At 33.6% G+C, this 22,799-nt stretch overlaps 1 protein-coding gene across 1 annotated transcript in view; it reads left to right on the top strand.

Annotated features, from left to right (window-relative positions):
- Window positions 1-7,757: 7,757 nt before the first annotated feature.
- LOC111048298 (anaphase-promoting complex subunit 1) overlaps window positions 7,758-22,799 on the top strand; it is an 85,868-nt gene continuing 70,826 nt past the window's right edge. Inside the window, exons 1-6 of the mRNA XM_039437270.1 lie at window positions 7,758-7,921; window positions 10,163-10,291; window positions 12,059-12,278; window positions 13,054-13,148; window positions 17,762-17,960; window positions 19,048-19,181. Of these exons, the coding sequence (XP_039293204.1) occupies window positions 7,898-7,921; window positions 10,163-10,291; window positions 12,059-12,278; window positions 13,054-13,148; window positions 17,762-17,960; window positions 19,048-19,181 (801 nt within the window). The 5' untranslated portion in view covers window positions 7,758-7,897. The remainder of the gene's footprint in view (window positions 7,922-10,162; window positions 10,292-12,058; window positions 12,279-13,053; window positions 13,149-17,761; window positions 17,961-19,047; window positions 19,182-22,799) is intronic.

A 22,799-nucleotide genomic window follows, 5' to 3' on the forward strand; every position in this document is an offset into this window, starting at 1 on the left:
AGCTGTGATAAGTTCTAAATAGTGTGTTTTGTCTTTTCAGTCTTGAAATGTTATAGTTTTTTCAAAGTTTGGAATTTTCTAATTAATTGTGATTAATTTAATTAAAAAATTATTTTTGTGTGTTTTGAATTGTAAATTGAGTGTGTAATTGAAGAATGTTAAGTGACACATAACCTAGCTACATTTGGACTGTTGTATAAATTAGAATTGGAACCATTTTGGGCTTATAAGCCTGTGATACTTTTCTGTGAATTGTGTAATTCTGAATGATTAAATAAAATAAAATAAACTCAAGCCGATAGTATACGTGACTCTTCTTCGTGAAGCTAGTTGACGCTGATAGTTTCTCAAATAGAACTGTGCCGCTCTTTCACTCTCACCCGGCCAAAACAGTAATAATAGGCAGTAGTCAATAGTAATCGGCTGGAGTTAACAAGAGATCTGCTTTAAATTTGGAACATAAACGACGTATACCATGGGATCTACTCATGCTATCTTCTCTATATGACTAAACTTGGCTTGTTTCTCTACAGTTTTACGATTTTCCACACTCTCCAAGAGTCACTAGGAAGAATTTTCACAAAAAAACAAATTGATATAAATTTTATTTAGTGTTAGGGTAGGGCTCATTCTTACTACTATTATTCCCCTGAATTCCTATGGGACTATTCATACTCGCTGGGCTGGCTGCGAATATTCCCATTAAACCTCATAACATTTGAAAATCGTACATTTTTTCAACATAATACGTATTATTAATCTCTATGTTATATGTTGAATATTTAGCATATATTTTTTAACGATTGATTTTTATTTTTATGTAAATACAAGTAGCCCTGAAAAAGAAAGTGTATAATATAATGACTGTATCGGACAAGGACAAGTACACTGATACCGACTTGTGGCAATTCAGCTTTATGGTATTTAATTGTTCAGTAGTTGATATAATTTTCGTATATTATACTATACAGGGTGTTTACGAACTCCCTACCAATACTCTACTCTAGGGCATTGTTCCTGGCTAAAAACCATATCTAAATATCATATTTAAATTGTCCGGAAGTCTTCAGTTACTCACACAGCGGTCATTTTGCTTTTTTCACTTATTATTTTTTAAATAATGTTTAAACAGACGAAATTGAAAATTTGCACAATCCTTTATAACAACTAAACAAAGGTACAAAAAAATTATATTTTTTCAAATTCATGAAACAAAATGGCGGCTATTTAAAATTTTGTTTCTCAAATAACTCAGAAACCGTTGGTTTTACAAAAAAATCAAGAATAACTTTTTTTAGTAAATTCAATTGCCTATAGATTGGTACCAGATTTTTAAGATTGGACCAATATTAACTGAGATATGGCAGCCTTAGTGATAGGTGACCTCTGGAAGTTTTTTGCAGTGCAAACCAAGTCATGCTGATAGAGTCGCCTCAATGATGCAACAATCTCTACTTGCGTTGCATGTTAATAGTAAGCGATTTCAGGCTATTTCTAACAATAAAATAACGCTACATAACCCTCTAAAGGTGGGTCACCAACCACTAAAGCTGCCATATCTCAGTCAATATTGGTCCAATCTAAAAAAATGTGGTACGAATCGATGGGCAATCCAATTTACTAAAAAAAGTTATTCTTGTAATGTCTCTGTAAAGCCAACGGTTTCTGAGTTATTTGAGAAACAAAATTTTAGATGGCCGCCATTTGTTTTATGAATTTGAAAATTTATCATAATTTTTCTGTAGCTTTGTCTATTTATTATAAATGATTGTGCAAATTTCGATTGGTCAACTTCGTATGTTTGACCATTATTTAGAAAAAAATAAGTGAAAAAAGCAAAATGGCCGCTGTGTGAGTAACTGAAGACTTCCGGACAATTCAAAAAAATATGATATTTGGATATGTTTTTTACCCATGATCAATGCCCTAGAGTATTGATAGGGAGTTCGTAAACACCCTGTATAGTAGAGAGTAGGGGCGATTTAAATTTGTGGATCAGAAGTACTCGACGATTCCAAATCAACTTCAGTTGTTATGCATTTAAATAACATGAACATGCAATATTCTGGTAAAAGTATTTTATATTCACATTGATGTAAGATAAAATTAAGTAATTAATGTCCTTTTTCGTAAAATTTCCCCATTCCACCAGCATCGAGATAGACTTTTGTGAGTGTTTGTAAAAAGTAGTCACAGTTGTATAATAATCAGCTTATTGCAAGATAAGTTACATGTTGATTGAGTAGATTTTCAGATCTGGTGATTTTGCGTGATTGCTTTTACATATCTGTACATAAACCTACTTTTACATCTATACATAAACCTTATTTCTGTACAGTTGTAATCATACAAGATTGTCTCTAATAAGAATTGTATGTCTTTCTTTTCCAGATAAATTTATATACAATAGATACTCAGTAGAAACATCACTATGGATATAATATGTGGTCGACTTCTAGAGGAATTTCCTTCTTTCAGTTGTGGAGTTGAATGGTGTCTGCTTGCTGCGTCTCATCTGCAATTCTAATCCACAATATTTTGATTGAGAATTAACAGTTTTTTGGAAGGGACTTATGTGTCAAATTTAAACATTTAGAATTATTGCTTCCATAATTTTCAGTATTACTTTGCAATATTATATAACAATCAATTGGTAATAGTGAGTGTTTGATCTGTATTTAATATCAATCATCAATAATTGATCTGTAAAATCAGTTCTATTGTTCTGCACTGTTTTATTTGATTAATTGCTGTCGCTTGATATTTTCGAATTGCTTACTTCATCAAAACTGCCAATCTTCATTATTTTTTTAATTAGAAACTTACAACAATCTTCCCAGAATGTTGAGTATAATCTCATGCCAACTGATCCTTAGGGACATCTTTATAAACAATTTTGAAACGTTCTTAGCGAAGCACGCTATGATAAACCAATTAGAAAGATTCTAAGAGTAGTTTATTGGTTGCATTGCAAGGTTTGCAAGCAAAGCGTGCTTGGCAAAGTCAGATCTAGAAATCGTTTATAAATACTTACAATTTTAGTTGTAGATCTGTTCTAGATTGGTTTTAGCGTTACTTTTATTTGTTGTATTTACACTTATCTTCGTTATTATTTCTTGTTACTTGTTATCTTTATTCGAAAAATATATTTTATAGATATCTGTTCAGAATAATATTCCTCAGTTCAATCATTTTAATTATTTATTCTTAGAACACATCGGATTACTACAAGTATATCGATAGATACTGCTTGCTCTTCAATCTTGAAACAGATTAAACTTCCAATTTTTTTACTTCGAAAAGTTATTATTTAGTTCACCCACAAGAAAATTATGTAGAAATGGATCTGTAAAAATCCATAAGAAATGGATTTTTCTATAATCCAGTAGGAAACAGCCTTCAGTACTCTTGTATTATTTTTATAGCCTTTTTAACATCAATGTTTTTTTAATAGTCTTGAATTAAAAATTTCTTCTTAAACTTGATAACAGTAAAGTCATTAATTATTTTGTTGTTCCAAAAGCCTGCAAATAAATAATTTTTTTTTGGTATCCCATGTTAATTTTTATTTATTCTATTGTTCATTATTTTTCTCACTAGTGGTTGTGTGAACAAGCATCAATTTCAGTTTGATCTCTTGCCAATCATTACAACTGACCAGAGATCAACCTGGATTGGCGTTCACTTGACCAGCCGAACATTAGTTACTCACATTTAATATCTCTATTTATTTAAGTAATGAGCACAATAAAAACTTAATGTAAGATACGTTTTGTGACTGATTAGTGTTATGGAATTTTTCGATAATCCAAAAGGAAACAGCATACAGTAATAATAATAATAATTATTATTATTTTATTATTTTTAGCATACAGTGATCTTGAATTATTTTAATGTTTTTTTTAAATATCAATGTATATCTGGAAATAAAAATCCAACTTTTCTGTTTTAAAACTTTCAACATAATTAATATTATATTAATGCCAGTGAGTGAATCTCACTCAAGGTAATCAATTTTCATGTTTTTTTAATAACCTTGAATTTAAATTTTCTTCTTAAACTGGATAACAGTAAATTTCTCAGTAAAAAAGTGACTAGAATAAGTTACATAACTTCAATAATATGATACTCATGCTTAAAATATAGTTTCCTTAGGTAGAAATTTGTTTCCAACTTGAAAATGTTTAATACAGTACATGTCATTTGTTGAAGAACTACTTAGTTCTAAAAAAATATATTTGCTGTTGAGTTATGATAATTTTACCACCGTATCAAATGTAACTATTTTGTGTGATTGGAATGATAGAATGTTAATTAATTTAGATATAGTATTAGTAGAATTGTAGAGATTTATAATTGCTGAAACAAATATATTATTCGACTGTCTAAATCGTGCAATCGTGTGAGTTCATATTTTGCTGCTTTCTTCTCAATTCTTACGGTAATGACCGACTTTGAAATTTGTCCTCATACTATAATAGTTCATTACTTTACAAGTACAGAAAGCAAAATTCACCAATATAATTGTTTATACCCGAAAAGTATTTCGTATTATCGTTCACATATTATGGTAAATATGTTGCCGTACAAGTCAAGTACAATTATAGGCCTATATCATTTCTATTCTAAAAAAGATTAATTCAAAATAATGTTATTGAAGTATTTCAACTCATTTTTTGTGCTTTTCAAAAGTCCCAGGTTCGTTATTTCAGATCAATCTACAATAACTTAATGTTCAAGTTTTCATTAGGACTATTCTATTTCAATTATCAATCAAATGAATTTGGATGCAGTTATTGTCCCGAAATGATCATTACCATCTTTGAATATGAATTATAAAAAGTGTACATGTATCAAAATGCATTTATATATTTCTTATCTAAAAAAAAAACACTTTTAGAAATTCATGACAGTCAAATCGATTTCGGGTCATCACTGCTATGTATCTATTATTGATGATAAAATATGATGGTATTTCTATTTTAAAAATGATGAACCAACTTTTCGAAAAATTTCTCTCATTTTACAGCAATGTGTGGGTCTCATTTCTCTTCAATTACATAGTACATAATATACTATATAAATATTACATAATTGTAATTACATTACAGGAATTACATAAAATATATTACAAGTACCGTAACTACTATTTTTAAACTGAATGGAATATCAATGTTATTTATATGTGTAATGTGACATTTTTAAACTTATGTGATACTGTAATTCGTTTAATTGGAATAAATGTATGAAAAATTATAACTGGTGTTTTATTTTCCTCAAATGCTCATTTTGAATAGATTTTTGCCAGTTACTTTTATTAATTTAATTAAAAGTTTTGCATATGAAATAGTAAAGGTTTCCTTGTTTTAGGACACCAGACCCGGACATCGTATGTAAAACAATCTGGAACACCAATGGTGTTTTCGCAGTATCTGGTGTCCCACTTGAGACACAAGCTGGAAAGATCTCTGGATTCTGTGTCTGTGGTAGTCTGGTGTTTCAAAAGTGATGAGCACAAAATAAATGAATCACGGTAGGCTATGCCCTGCGACTTGTTCAGACACTTGCTGTTCCACTAGTGCCCTAATGTAACAATACTTCAAATTAAAAATATTCTTTTCCTACAGATACCTTTAAAAGTGACAATTTCTGCACTGATTGCAGGCCGCAAAGAATCACTTTTCCGTATTACTTTGCGTACTCCAGATTTGCAGCATGACAATGCAAAATAGTTAGTAGGTTATATTATGGAGCACCAGTGCAGGAAAATCAAAATTAAGTTGGTGACACTGACTGTGGTATAGTGAGGTCCACGTTATAATGGCAGTGGAGAACAGCGTTGCCTATTTATTATGTGCCTTGATAATTATATTTCTAAATTGTCAAAAACAGATTTGGCTTCATTGTGGAGCTAGAAAAGGATGGTACTACCTACTTTGTCAAAGGATAGCAACATCAAAGATTATCAAATACGTGCCTGGGTTGACATGTCATCAAAACCATAGAATTTGAGCTTTTGTAATAAGATGGGATGAGATATTGTATCAAAAGCTCGGCTCATGTCATAGAAGCTGCCTAGTAGATTACACTTCTCATCAATAGAATAGATACAGTTTTCCAAGAATTCAGATATAGCTGTATTTGTGCTTCTATTAGGTCTGAACCCAAATTGACTATCGGAGAACAGTGAGTTATTTTCAAAAAACTCAACAATCTGACAATACAAAATTACCTCAAAGATTTTAGAAATAACTGGAATGATAGAAATCGGTCTAAAATTATTATACTCACTTGCAGAACCTTTCTTGAAAAGAGGAATTATTTTGACAATTTTTAAGCAATTAGGAAAAACGCCATCAAGAATACAATCATTAAACAGAGAGCACAGAACTTCACAAATATGGGGAGAAGCCAGTTTCAACAAGTAAGAATTCAAGCAATACCGGTACACATCAAGACAAGCACTATTCTTTAAGGATAGTATTACACTATGAACCTGCTCAACACTAGTAAGATGAAAAGAGAAAGAGGGTTTTGAAGAGTTTGGCATTGAATTTTTGTAATTGTCAAGATAATGAAAAACGTCATGGACAGGATCTGCTATTGAACGCAATTTTCATCTACACTGTCAATAAAAAAATCATTGAAACCATCTGGTGTATGACTAGATATTTTATCACCTTTAGCTACTTCATTCCTATTCAAATTCTCTCTGACTATTGACCACAATTCCCTTGGCTTGTTTTTAGCACGCAAAATACGATTATTATTGTAATCGAGTTTAGTCTGTTTTACCATTTTACTAAAAGATCTTTTCAACTGATTATATATGCTTTTATGAGTGGCAGAACCGGACATCTTATAGAGGTCGTACATGAGTAAACATTGCTCCTTAATATTTTTAATCTCCTCAGTGTACCAAAATAATTTTACTGGAGGACATCTGCCACTTTCAACACATCTGATGGGAAGAGCTGCATCAGCAATACAAAGAAATTTATTGAAAAAGGGGAAAATTTATCCTCAATACTATTGATTGCATAAACATCTAACCAATTAGTTCTTGCAATTATTGATTGAAATTTAACAATATTAGTGAAATTAAGTGGTCTGATAATTCTTCTAGACTTATTATTACCTATTAAATATTTTGAAGCTGTAGGATCAGTCACATCAAGTTGGCAGCTAAGCACTAGAGCAAAATGATCCGATTATTATTATCCGAAATTATCTGAAAATGATTATTATTATTACTCAATTTTAAATAAATTAAGGTTTTTATTAATAATAAAATTACACAGATGGATTTCAGGGAATTTTACCCATAATTACCCACTTTTCATATTCAATGGTAACTGTAGGAAAAATTTAATGTGAAATATGCGTACGCAAAGTTCGTTTGCTGCACTCAAGAAACCATTATTCCGCACTTGCCTACGGGGCTCGTGTGTAAGCGTTTCTTTCGGTGCAGCAAACTGTCACTTTGCGCACTAGTTGCACAAATAACTAAATCAGGCTAATTCTTTAGAGAATAGTTCATTTTTAATGTAATGATATACAAAGTTGAAAAATGCTAATAACGCAGAATTTTTCTGCAGGTGTAGGATCGCGTTATTGTTATATCGACCAATTCAACTTATTGATGGCCATACTATCGATAGTAAATGACTGGATATATCGATATCCAATTAATCGATGTGAGTTGTATCGAGAGAATCTCAACTCAATCAAAAGTCGAAACGTCGAAAGTAGTAAAAATAAAAATAAAAATTAGTAATAGTAATCCATATCAAACAAGAAACAACGGAAATCCAGTTTCTTCAAAGCCTTATTTGTTTATAGAAATTTATTATTTCGTATTTATTTGTTAGCAAATCTGGATGAAGAGGAGAGAATAATGATTGCTGCCTCCGAACCTCAGGTAATGTGTAATTAATTTATTTTGCCTTGTGTTTTCAGTTTGTAAAAATTCGTACATAACCTAAAAGTCCGGCACCGATTTAAACTGGTAGCAAAACAATTAAGTAAATAGAATAATTGTATTTGGATTTTTGAATAAACAAAGCCTAGCTTTTCGATTTGCAATTTATTGTTATAATTTTTGAAACTTCAAGTTATATTCTCAATTTTCTCGTTATTTATGATAAACTTGTTGACTTGTAGTAGCTTATTTAGTGAATTGTAACAAGAAATCTAGAATAAATGTATTTCGGATTACTTGAATTATATATTGAAGACCCACGTAATAATAGCAGTGGAGAAAGATAGAAGAACAGCGTTGCCGAATCTTTGCTTTGCCACTGCGTTTGATTGTAGAGGATAGCTAATACTGGTAGCCTATATTTGATGTAGGCCTAAATATAATTGGTCATTAAAATACTCGAGTAGAAGTTTTATTTAACAAAATTCTCATTGATCTTACATGACTACTAAATCCACTGGAATCTAAAGTTGAATACAATGTTCAACATTGTATAAATGTTCAAGATGCTCTTCTTGCGTGGTAGAAATGGTCTCTTGCTCTAGATTTTCATGAATAAATGTTCAACATGATCTCTTCATGCTCTCCTTGCGTGGTAGAAATGGTCTCTTGCTCTAGATTTTCAGAAACCACAGATGGTGCAAGGTTTATCACCGATATTGTTGTCTCCCTTCTATTAGGGAATAAAACATGTCCAGTAAAACTGCTCCAGGATTCAAAAGCCAAGTTGGAGTGTCTTGACTTACACTTGTTCGCCTTGGGTGTGTAAACATCAAATCATGTGGTGTTCAATTTGTAGCTGTTCATAGAAGTAATCGTATTGTGTATTAGGGAGAACCTGCTCCCACTGATTAAATTGAATCCCATTATATCTTTGAACCTGGCCGTTTCCTTGAGGATTATATGGTGTTGTTTTACTGGTGGCAACTCCTCTGGTACCTTAAGAATGATCTTAGTTCCTGTGACATAGAAGCGGCACCTCAATCTGAATAAAAATATCTTGGCATTCCAAATAATGCAAAGTTACGGCAATTCTACGATCAGTATTTGTCGATTGGTCTGAGCAAGGAAATGCAAATGGAAATCGTGTGTACTCATTCACTATAGTGAGAATATAACGATTACTGGTACAAGTAGGGCACTTTATCAATTATTTCTTTAAAAACTAAAACTTCAATCAGCCGCCATTTTGGATAAAAGTATCATAGAACATTTTTTATTAATGTCATCTTTCTCGTTTTGAAAATACCTTTAAAAGGATGTATCATACAATGGGTGTTTACATTCAAAATATTTGATTTACAACCCTCATTTCCTTAAAAACTAAAACTTTAATCAGCCGCCATTTTGGATACAAGTATCAAAGAACATTTTTTATCTATGCCACCTTTCTTGTCTCAAAAAGGCCTTTAAAATTATGTACCACACAATGGGTGTTTACATTTAAAATAGTCGAGTTACAACCCCTAAGTCACCCCCTTTTAACCTCTTCATTCATGAATTATTAAGTAAATTGCAAAAAAATTTTTTTGGATTTATGGAGTAGGCTACTTATGCAGTTACAAAGAAAGCGATAGCACCTCTTTCTCGCTTTGCTCTGTTGCTACATCGTCTATTAACAATGTAAAATTAATAATTCATTAACAAAAATTTTCATCTTAATTATTTAAATTCATTATGAATTAATTGAAAAGTATAATTTTTTGCTTGATAAAATATAACTGTTCATTTTAAACGAGAATGAACAGTTAATATTACATCAATAAGCCCGTATCAGCTACCGCCTGTAGAAGGCATTGACAAGACAGAGGATCGGCAACGTTGTTCTCGTATCTTTCTCCACTGCCATTAAAGCGTGGACCTCACTATACCATAAGAAGCAGTTGTATTTTCCTGGCCACCAGAGCAGAACTTCATTGAGAAGTGGGGATTTTGTCGAAATCATTCATGCATTCATTAATAATTCATTCATTTATGAGTGGTTGAAATTCAGTTGTACGTCAAAAGGTAGAGTATTTGACCAATAACTTATCCTGAAAGTTACAGTATTATATCTACAATACAGTGTCCAATTTATTGAAGGGTTCCCATACATGACTCACTATGTATACAAGTTCGTTGAGTGTTTATATAGATTATTTAGTTAGGTTTGCCTACCAATATAATCGTTTTATTTTTTAGGAGTTCATACCGTTTGGTCGGCAGCAGGTACGCCAGCATCCAGGTGTGAAGAAAGACACATCTCCACCCTTTGATTCATCTCTTCTCTACAAGTTGAGTCACTTCAAAATCCAGGATGACAAGCCAAGTGTGAGTATCGTACCGTATCATGCTTTCAAACAATCACATTTTTTTTATCAAATCGATTATTAAACGCATATAATTATATTAAGATTAATCCGTTATTAAACGATTAATCAGATTATTAAACGGTTGTAGTAACGCACATTTCTCGTTTGCTAAGAGTACCTTCTGGATTTTCGAGAGTATGACATGATGTCTTTGACAGTTTTGTTTAAACAAAACTATATGTAATCCAATCTTAGTGAAGTACCTCCTTGGTTCAAAGCCAATTTTCAAACATTTTGAACGCTCAAAAATGTCAAACAAAGAAACAAATTATACAGTTGTATGATAATATCTTTTTGAAAATATCTTCCTCTTCCTATCCGCATCCTTAGATTAGATTTTGACTGACAGTTTTCTAGTTATTGACGTTATTCAACAATATGGTAAAGTCAATATATTTTGAAAACTAAGGTCGATACAAGCAAATTTTACTGTACATTTCTTGTTGCAAACTTCATGTGGAATGGTCTTCGGCTGTTACACCTTCCGTTGGTCAATCAATCAATCAATTTTATTAGAAAAACATTTTTACATTGTTGGGTCCTGCTAAACCCGTGGGGTTTTCAGCAGGTGCCAGATCAAAACAAAATTATTCACAACGTTAAATTAAAATTAAGTATAAATAAAATAAATTAACTTATTTGTCGTGAATCAAGAGTAATATACAAGAAATGAAATAAAAGGATTACAACCATAATGAGAAATTATGAGAAACATAATAATTAGAATAAAAAATAGAGTTAATAAATAACATTATTATAAGCATGATAAATAAGTAGTTAATTAAAGAAATAAAAGGGGTTAAGGAAGGAATGAGGAAGTATTTTATACAATATTAATTATTACTATATTATTATGGATGTTATCCTGTATTGTTCGACTGTGTTGTATAAATAGGAATACGAACAGTTTTGGACTTGAGCCTGTTATCCTACCCGCAAGTGATTGTACTAACAAACAACGCAAGTAAAAAAAGGGGAAAGAAACATTATATGTTTAAGAGTTAATTATCAGTAAAAGAATAAAAAAGTGATTGAATTATTAAATTTAAGACTCGTTGGCATAAAATTCCAAGTGTACAAAGAAAAATGTTAAAATACAGTACATAAGTTACCTTGTTAACTAATGTCCAAGAAACCATCTTACTATAATCAATTGAATTACTTAATACGAATAATAACGTCTATAATCTAAATTGGGATTTCTGCTCAAACTATTGATTGCAAGGCCAATTCTTTTAGATATATTTGTTGAAAGTGGACTCGCTTACAATTTTTTCTCTTTTTTCCCACTTTCTTCTCCAATACTTCCCTTTCCTTCTCCTCTTCACCCTTCATTCCTTACTTTTATACCCTCTACCTGCCTATTAAATGGGAAACCATAGTTGGCTAGGTATTTTTCCTCCTTTCTTTTTTCAGCACACCCCGCCATGAAGCCTGTTTTTGTATTTTTTATTAGAAATTTGTTTTGATTGTGATTTTTTGTGTTTTGATTTCTTCTATGTATATTGTTTTGTGCTGATTTGAGTAAAATTGATCGATTGATTGAATGAATCACAATAAATCGATTTATTTTTGAAATATTGCAAATTGGTAATCCCAAGGTCTGTTTGATTACCGCACTTGAATATTTTCATTGTCCATGTTCTTATACGAGGTAGCATAATATTACATTGACTGCTGTAGGATAGGTAGGCCTGTTGCATGTGTCGCATGTGTTGTGTTGCAGAACGAATGGTGGACGCTGCGAGGTGGAGTGGAGGAAGTGGAAGTGGAGGAGGAAGAGCTGTACTACAGCGGCTGCACGGCGGTGTGGAGTCGCGGCATGGCCGGCCGCAGTCTGGCCAATGACAGCTCGGCTGGCCGCCAGTTGAGTGCCTGCTACACCCTCGACGAACCCATCGAGCAAGCCCTCTGGTGCAACTTCACCAAGTTGAAGAATGACAAATGTAAGCCTCCTCATTATCAACATAATCTATGGTTTTACAAACTATTTCGTTGCAGAGAAATGTGGAATGTGATTGGAATTCGGGAATATTCTGCATTTAGATAAGGTCAAATTATTTATTACAAGTGAAAAATATACTACCATAATTATAGAAAGGTAGACGTAAGAAGATGGTATAGGACGTTTATGCTCCAAATTTATGTCCAACAAAGTCATGATTGTTGATAGCGATTGAATACAGCAGTTTCATCTATCTATTCTTGTTTGTTACTCCTTTCATACAGAATGGAAGGGTTCAGAGCATAGAACAAAATATAGCATAAGAAGATATCTCATGGTATAACATGGTATAGGTCGTTTCTTCTCCAATCTTCAAGCCGATTTTTTGTTAACTCAAACCGATTATTGTCGACTACTGTCCATTATTACTGTTTTGGCCAGGTGCGAGAGTGTTTAAAAATGTGAATGTATGCTGTTCATGAGGGATCATCCTCAACCAAGAAAGAAAATAGCTCAGTATTTTAAAATAAGTTTAAAAATAATCATACATTATGAAGGAATTCCATTCTCTTCTTGAATTTTGAATTTGATTTCATTCCATCTGTTCACACGCATCGTTTGAAAAATATACAATTTCAACATGAAGGGGCAGTGCACTCTGATGAAGTAATTATGTTACTCTCGTTCATGATTTATCTGAAATTCGTCCATAGCTTTCAGTAATAAATGGTAGAAATGTTTCCTATAATAATCCAATAATCTCGTACCTTTTCCAGACGTTCCAGTCCCAAGTATATGTTTATTGGAAAGCAGTTCGATAAAAATATTCACCACAGATGGAGAAGACTTTCTATCATCGTTACAGTTCAAGGTAATTCCATCTAAGAACATCCATTCCATTTTTCAATCTTCTATTATTCAACAGTCAAGTGTTGAAGGGAAGGGTATCCTCTGATACCTTTTCTTAGAATGTATAACTAAAGTTCTAATCTTCACCGTCTCATGTGAAATATATTTTATACTTTCGCTTATTCCATCATCTATCTTTGCCAAATATTATTGTAAAACTCTTCAATCTCTAGGTTAATATGATTTATCATGGTATTTTACTCTTACTGTTAATTATTTCTAACGCTAGAACGTAAGTTGAATTTTGTTTTGTTGAACACATGAATATTTATATTCACTATAATATAAATATATAGTAATAATATTATATATATATATATATAATATATATATATATATATATATATATTATATATATATATATATATATATATATATTACATTTGAGTGTTTCGCGGATGGATATATTATATGTAAAAGAATTAACCGGGTACATCCGTTTGTTTTGACTTACTTGAGTCTGACGTTTCGTCGCCATCGCAGACGACATCTTCTGAGGGTGGCGTCGAAATCCACACTGAGTCCTAAGTATTCTTTCTGGGTCGAAGAGCATACCTCCTACCCCCTTCCACTACTTGCTTGTGCTGGCGCTGTTGGGTGAGTGAAATTCCAGGAATGTTGTCTTGTTTTGGTGACAATGGTGCTGTAGCGGGTTTCATTGTACCAGGTACTGGGCGTTTGGTATTCAAAATTAACTTCCATAAGGGAGACACGTTGAGGCTGTCGTCTCTTTTATTTAGAGAGCCTTGCTTTTCGATTTCCAACGCCTCTCTCACAATCCTGACTTGAAAATCTCGAATGCTGGCTATTTGTTTGGAATTCACGAAATTTATTGTATGACCAGTATTTTTCACATGGTTATATAGGGCTGAGGTTGATTGTTGATTTTTTATGCTTAATTTATGTTCATCTATTCTAGCAGAGATTCTCCTATTTGTTTGGCCTACATATTGCTTGTCACAGTTCAGGCAGGGGATACTGTAGACTCCTTGGTTTTCTAGCTCCAGTCTGTTGATGGGTTTTTTTAAGATTTGGGAAATGAGTAGATGGGGTTTGAATAATGGTTTGATTTTGTGGGTTTTTAATACTCTTCCAATTCTGTCTGTGGTGCCCTTGATGTATGGGAGGAGTACTGTTTTTTCAAAATATTCTTCTTTTTCTTGTTGATTCCCTTTTTTAAGTGGAGACAGATTATTTACTATTGATTTTTGAATGATTGTAGTTGGGTAGCCATTGGATTTGAGAATGTTAGTCACTGTCTTTATTTCTTCTTCTCTCATTTTTTCATTGGTGAGATGAAGAGATCTGAAGATTAAGCTGTTTATAACTGAGGAGGATTGAGCCGGGTGGTGATGTGATTGGAAATGTAAGTACCTGTTAGTGTGGGTGGGCTTTCTGTATACTGAATAGTTCAAACTTCCATCGGTTTGTCTCATCAATAGAACGTCTAAAAAGGGTAAAGATGACTCTTTTTCTATTTCTAGTGTGAATTGGATTTTAGGGTGTATTTCATTTAGCTGCTGTAGAAATTCCAATAGTTTTTCTTCACCATGAGGCCAAATTATGAAAATATCATCAACATATCTTTTCCAGATGCTCGGTTTGAAAAAAGCTTTGTTCAAGGCTTCTTCTTCAAAATGTGTCATGAAAAGGTTTGCTATGGCTGGAGAGAGAGATGATCCCATTGGTGCTCCTTCAATTTGCCTGTAATATTGATTTTTGTGTATGAAATATGTGTTTTTCAAGCAGTGGCTAGTCAACTCTACTGTCGATCTAGAGAAGTGTTTGTTCTGTTTCATGATGGAGAGGGCTTCGTCGACTGGGATGTTGGGGTATAGAGAGATAACGTCCAAGCTGGCTAGTATATCCCCCGAGTTGAGAGTTATATTTTCCACCTGGCTGATAAAATCGTATGAATTCTTCACATAGGACTGGGATTTTTCTATTATGGGCTGGATAAGTCCGGCTAAGTATCTTTCTAATTTTATCTTTCTAAGTGTTTTCCTTATGGACTTTAGGAAGACCATAGATTTTTGGGGATCTGCTGGATTTTTGTCTTGAAATTAATTCCAAGACAAAAATCCAGCAGATCCCCAAAAATCTATGGTCTTCCTAAAGTCCATAAGAAAACACACCCTTGAGACCGATCGTCAGTGCAATTAACTCTCCCACTCAAAAATTATATATATATATTATAATATATATATTATATATATTTATTCATTTATATTTTACTATAACCTAAGTGTTCGGTTTCCCAATGTTTCCTATTAGTGAACTTTGTACTAAATCAGCTGGATGGCCATATAGAGCCATACCGAGGTTCAAATTGTGGAAAGTGGTCTTGTATGCAATATGAAAATAATAAATTTCTCTGTTATTCCTTGACCAATCTTAATAAATGAAGTATCATTGAAATCTTGATAACATTTTTTTGTCTCTTGTAAATTTTCTATAAAGTGAACTTTATTTTCGTGAAATTTGCCATTAAGTATTTAAAATGGCCGCCATTTTGAAAATTGACATCGAAAATTTTTTATTTTATTTTTTAAAGTTGAGTCTTGAAAGCATAAATATTCATGCCAAATTTCAGATCAATACAACATTTCGTTCTTGAGATAAAAATGCCTAAGTGGAAAAAACAAAATGGCAGCTTTAAGGATAACCGCTGAGTTTTGGTCACTTCAAATACAACATTTGTAGTCTCCTATCATCCAGGAACAATACCCTAAAATGTTCGACACTACTTCTGAAACACCCTGTATACGACGAGGTGGAACTACCCTTGGGTCTCCCCAACATTGAAAACCATACGCTAATAATAATAATAATAATAATAAGGAATCTGTATCTAAATAATTTTCCATGCTGCTTGTGGTTTGTCTACGGTGAGATTCACTAAAATGTTAGCATTTGTCATGAATAGAATCACTGCTTCCTATTTGAAGACAACTTTACTTTACAGTAGAAACACTTTCATTGTTTTCTTGGAATATTTAATGCACTTTTTGACTGATGGTACGGAAATTGCTATTGAAATATAAACTATTATTGGCTTATAGCTTCCTAATTTATTCAATTGCTTTAGTATGGACTTTGTGTGGTTTTACTAGAGGAAAGATCGCATAAAAAGATATCTCATGGTATAGGGCGCTTATGCTCCAAATTTTACTGTACGCCAAACCGATTATTGTGTTGGCCGGGTGAAAGTGTATGAACGTCACTTTATGAGAGACTAGTATGTAACCCGTACTCCGCAGGAGTCTAATTAAAAGCTTAAGAAACTGAAAACGTGATGTACTGAAATCTTGAAGAATTGTAAAAGGTCTATAACCATCCTCGGTGAATTCAGAATCTATATGCAAAATTTCAAGTTAATCAGTTCTGTAGTTCAGACGTGATGATGCGTCATTCGTGAATTTCCTATCTTCTACATGTATAAGCTGATTTTTCCTTTATTATAGACCACCAGCGCCACATAGCTTCACGAAAAAGAACTAAGTGGACTATCAGCTTGGCGTAACAGTGAAATTTGGAACATTAGCGCCCTATGCCATACAATATTCTTTATGCTATATTCTAATGTCTAAGCTAGCATTTATTTCATTCAGAACTAATTCCAACATACTGTACTGTAATAAAAAACTATAGTGATATAAGCTTTAAAATTCAGTATTGGTTGAATGGAAGACCTTGGTGTTACAGTGAAACCTCGATATAGTAAATCTCAAGGAATCACTCAAAAAATGTACTATTACGAGGTTTGTACTAAATATCAAGGTTAATAGCTAATTGTAGTTGCAAGGGACTACAGATTTTAACTGCATTTAATAACTACATTTTATAACTGAGTGTACTATATCGAAGTTTCACTGTATTTATAAGGAATTCTGATAGTTCAAAGAGAATATCATAGCACTATCCCTAATACAATAATGTTAGTTATACAAATTTCTGATTAAGTGGACTGTAATTTTATTCGATTTAATATTTTATATATTGTGGCAGAACAAGGCTAATGAATCCATTCATGATCCAATGAAAATCTCTATTATTAAAAGTTACCCCGGCTGATGATCTACGTTGCAAGTCAGAGTGATTTGTACCTATAGGTTTGGGTGGTAAAAAGGTAAATGAAAGAATTAAGGAAGAGAGAAATGTAAATAAATCACTTGACCTCTGATGATTTATTATGTAGCCAGGTACTGCATAGAGTTGTTGTATCATGTATGGATTTCTGCTTCTCAGTTTTTCATTAATTCACTACTACTTTCAGTATAAAAAATACTCAAACTCTCACATGTACTTTAAAAATAACTCCTTACGATCGGAGACACGAAATGACAATAATTAATAATTTTCATTAGAAATACAAGCAAATAAACGAACGAGCCGAACTGTCAACGAAGGCAGCTATGCGAACCGACTGAAACTTCGAAAAACTAAGACAAACAATTAAACAATTACGCACCAGAGTGCGCTAAACTCCAAAAATTCAAACGGCGTCAACAAACGTATTTTATTAATTAGCTTTCGATGATTTGAGCTAATTGTGTGATGAAATGTTTGTTTCAGGTGTCAAGCGTTTGGGCCACTGCCTTTGGATTGTTATTGGAGAGAATGTCTGCGAACCCTTTGCCAGGTGGGAAGCCACTGTTTTCACCACCCTCATCGGCCACCAGTCCTGGCATTCCCGAAATGCACAAACTGCCGAAAATATTCTCCCTTCTCCATCCGCTCAATGAGATTGCTCCTGTTCTTGTTTCTAAGCAAGGTAAGCTGCATCACAATAATTGGTTTTACTTGAAACTCATATTGAATAGAAATGTAAGAAAGAAGTAAATCTTAGTTTCATCTCATAGTTACTAAATTATATGTTCTGCAAATGATTATATTAGACCAGTTCTTATGTACAGTACTATATTGTAAACTTATTTTGTTGAAGAATGAATTATTTTTGATTTTGGTTTGATGAAGTAGTAAGGACAATTATTTTATTGTCATCAAATACATAACCATTTAACAGAAATCCTTCTTCTTTTCACTAAGAAAAATACTTCAATAATAAACTTATGCCTTTATTTGCATAAATAGAAATATTTACAGCATTGTAATATTGTAAACCATTCTTGCTATATTGATACAGCTGGCAGTAACGTGCAGGTTTCGTTGCTGTGCAGTCGAAAATGTACACTTAATCAAATTAGTGGGTGATTTATGGCATATACTGTACAAGCATTGCGTCATTTTTCCTCCTTTCTTCACTCAACACTTTCAAACTTTATCCTCTGGCTAACAGTGTATTGTAACGTAGATAAAAAATCTAGGTAAGAATGTAAGTAAGAAAGTATGGGGAAAGCGGAAATTGAGTAGAAATGTATATCATATAAATTAGAAGATATTAATAGAAGATTATCAAATAGATTATAGAATTATAAAGATTATAGAAGATTAAATTAGATGATTATCATATAAATTAGGGATAGTTTCTAGTAGGGACTTGATCTTGTATACCCTTGATCCTCTTTTCAAGTATATTAATAGTAACTGGATGAAATAATGAAATACATTTGTCTCTTTTCTGTATAGGGCTACTTGTAATATAAATAGAAATAAAAATAAAAATCTCAATACCCTTTTTTTAATTATTTTATCACATAAATAATAAATAATTTTATCACGTGATAAAATAATTCAAAAAAAGGGTACTGAGATTTTTATTTTTATTTCTATTTCTATTTGAAATACATTTTTATATCTAAATAGATGAACAATAAGGAATAATATCAATGTTATTTTAATAACACACTTCAACTTCATTTTCTCTCTTGATGCTGATTGACTATTTTTGTATTTGGCAGGTTCTAGTGTAGGTTTCATGGACAACCGCTACCAGAAAATAGTTTTCACCAGTTGTGATCCCTCTCTATGTATGCTCTACGACTTGCAGTCCGGCCAACATAGTATTTGGAAAATAAGGAAGGTTACTGATGATGTGAGTCGTTCAATCACTAAATAGATTTATGATTGGTACCGTATTTTATTAAGTAGGCCTTCCGCAAATATATAATATATACCCTATTTAACATATGTATTTTATTACACATACAGTGTATTTAACAGTGTAGAAGTTGAGTTTTCGTATCTGAAAATATTTGTAGTTTCTGTTCAAAGTTTACAATGGGAAATAAGTAATGGGAAGGCTAGCTACGATGATCAGATGATTAGTACGATGAAGTCGCACTAAAATTATTAAAGTACTGATTGAAATTATTAGCTTAATGAATTGAGAAAATTGCCCCCATATTGAGTAGTTGACTCATGTATATTTTAGTTCAAATAATCTTTCATATAAAATATATAATTGAATATATTTTTAGATATTTCACAGTTCTCCATTGAAATAAGTGAAACATTTTAGATTAGTTTCATAGTTCATTATAGGCTTCATGATGGATATTTATTTCAAGATTTGCATAAATATACCGGGTGCTTCAAAAAAATGTATACACACTTTAAACAATCGTAGATTTACCGCTCTACAAGGCTAATGTTATATTATGAAGATTGCGATCCATGAGATCATACAAGTAAAAGCGAATAAACACGTAAACGAAAAGCAAAGAAAAGTAAGTGAAAAATAACGAGCTTAAGCAATCGGGCGTACCCTGGTAACGTCAGTACATTACTGACGGCCAATCCTTTCACCACCGAGCAAGAGGCAAGAATGCCCCAAAAAAGGCACTTTTCAGAGCCATCTCTGACGACCATTTCAATTAATATTGAAGGAATTACAAAAGACAAAGAGGAACTACTTTCTCAGCTATGTAAAAATACTAATTGTGACATATTGTGCGTTCAAGAAACACACAGGGATCTTACAAGAAATAGACCACAAATTTATGGAATGACACGGGCAGTTGAAGTGCCACACTCAAAGTATGGCAGTGCTATTTTTATCAGAGAAGACTTGGCTTTAAAGTCAACCTCTTTTACTAATGCTGACGATATTGAAATACTCACGGTAGAACTTCAAAACTGCACTGTAACATCTGTTTACAAGCCACCTGGAAAACCATTCAGATTTACTCCAACGAAGAACTTTTCCTCACAAAGAATTAGACTGATAATGGGTGATTTCAATAGCCACAGCCTGACATGGGGATACAAGGAGACAGACCTGAATGGGCAATCAGTCGAAGCATGGGCAGAAGAAAACCAACTAAGCCTTGTCCATGATCCAAAACTTCCAAATTCTTTCTACAGTAAAATATGGCAAAAGGGCTATAATCCTGATCTGTGTTTTGCTAGTGCATGTATTGAGGGGTATTGCACTAAAGAGGTGTATCATCATATTCCAAGATCACAACATAGGCCTATTGGTATAAGCATCCACTCAGCCATTAAAACTGCTGAAATTCCTTTTAGAAGAAGATTTAATTTTAAAAGGCTGACTGGAATCAATACTCTTCTGATCTAGATGATGCTGTTGCTCAACTAGAAGCAATACCCAAGAACTATGAGATTTTTGTGGATATGCTAAGAAAAATCTCCTGTAAACACATACCAAGGGGATGCAGAAAGAACTACATACCTGGTTTGTCAAAAGATAACCAGCATGTGCTGGCAACATACAAGCAGCTATTCGACCAGGACCCTTTTAGGGAAGAAACAATTGCATGTGGAGAAGCCCTTATCCAGAACATGGCTGAAGAGAGACAGAAAAAGTGGGTGGAAACACTAGAGAGGATGGATATGACACACAGCAGTAAAATAGCTTGGAATTTGATGAAGAAGCTTAATGGTGATAGGAAATCTCTGAGTCAGAGCTGCCAAGTGACTTCCAACCAAATAGCTCACCAACTTCTCCTCAATGGGAAAACCCAAAATACAAAACATAAGCGACAGAAAAGCACTCAAATTCCAGTAGCTGGCCAAATTTTCAGCACTCCTTTCAGCATGAAAGAACTTGAAAAATGTATAAGTGTGATGAGAGTTGGGAAGGCAGCAGGTGAGGATGATATTTGTACAGAGCAAATAAAACATTTCGGAAGTGTGACAAGGTGCTGGGTTCTTGAACTCTTCAACAACTGTGTTACTAAATACAGTATCCCAAAACTGTGGAGGAAATCTAAAGTAGTTGCACTCCTTAAACCTGGCAAGACCCCTGACAAAGCCAGTAGCTACCGACCCATATCACTCCTCAGTCACCTGTACAAACTCTATGAGAGGATGATTCTGGAACGCATTCAACCAGTCATTGAACAAAGACTCATTCCCCAACAAGCCGGATTCAGACCAGGAAAGAACTGTACAAGTCAAGTTTTGAAGCTTACAGAGCATATTGAAGAGGGATTCCAGGAAAAGCTCATAACAGGCGTTGCATATGTGGATCTTTCGGCTGCATATGATACAGTAAACCACAGGCTGCTTCTACAAAAAATAGTCACATTAACAGGAGATCACCAATTAGCAAAAATAGTAGAATCACTGCTGCAGAACAGACGCTTCTATGTTAGCTTTGAAGGGAAGAAGAGCCGGTGGAGAAATCAAAGAAATGGGCTTCCCCAGGGTGGAGTGCTGTCACCCTTACTCTTCAACATGTATACTAATGATCAACCCATCTTTACAGATGCAGAACATTTCTTGTATGCAGATGATCTTGCATTAGCTGTTAGGGATCGTACTTTCCCTGGAGTTGAGAAAAAACTCACCAATGCCCTACAAGGTCTGTCAGAGTACTACAAAACAAACTCCCTAAAACCAAATCCAGCTAAAACAATAGTATGTGCCTACCATCTGAAATCTAGGGAAGCAAAGAGACGTCTGGAAGTAACATGGAACAATCAGCTGCTGGAACACTCAGAGACACCAAAGTACCTAGGAGTTATATTGGACAGATCGCTCACATATAAAGCTCATTGTCAAAGTACAATGTTGAAAGTAAGCACAAGAAACAATCTTCTGAGGAAACTTCGAAGTAGTAAATGGGGTGCAAAGCCAACTGTACTAATGACAACAGCCAAAGCACTATGCTACTCAACAGGGGAATATGCATGTCCTGTCTGGAATAGGTCAGCACATACCAGGAAGGTTGACACAGCACTCAATGAAACCTGTCGCCTTATAACAGGGTGTATGAAACCCACTCCCATTGAAAAGTTGCACCAAGCAGCAGGCATTGAAAACCCGGGAGTACGCAGAGCTGAAACTGAGTACATTGAGCGGTTCAAACAAACTTTTGACTCACGACATGTAATGTACCAAATGGACGAACCACCGCCTTCACGACTAAAATCAAGGAAGAGTTTCCTGGGATCTACATCTGCCGATCCACCTCCATGGTTCCCAAAACAAACACCAACACCTACAGGACTTGACCTGGACTGGCGAACATGGGCGGTGTTGAACCAACTTAGAACTGGGGTTGCACCGACAAAAGTAAATAGGGCTAGATGGCATCAAATAGAGCCCGGAGACCTAAACTGCGAGTGTGGAGAGCTTCAGGACACTGGACACCTTTTGGAGTGCCCCCTCTGCCCAACAAAATGCACCATCAACGACCTGTGGCAGGGAAATGCCTCTGGCATTTCGGTGGCACAATACTGGACAC

This window comes from Nilaparvata lugens, chromosome 11 (genome assembly GCF_014356525.2).
Source record: "Nilaparvata lugens isolate BPH chromosome 11, ASM1435652v1, whole genome shotgun sequence".
NCBI lineage: Eukaryota > Metazoa > Arthropoda > Insecta > Hemiptera > Delphacidae > Nilaparvata > Nilaparvata lugens.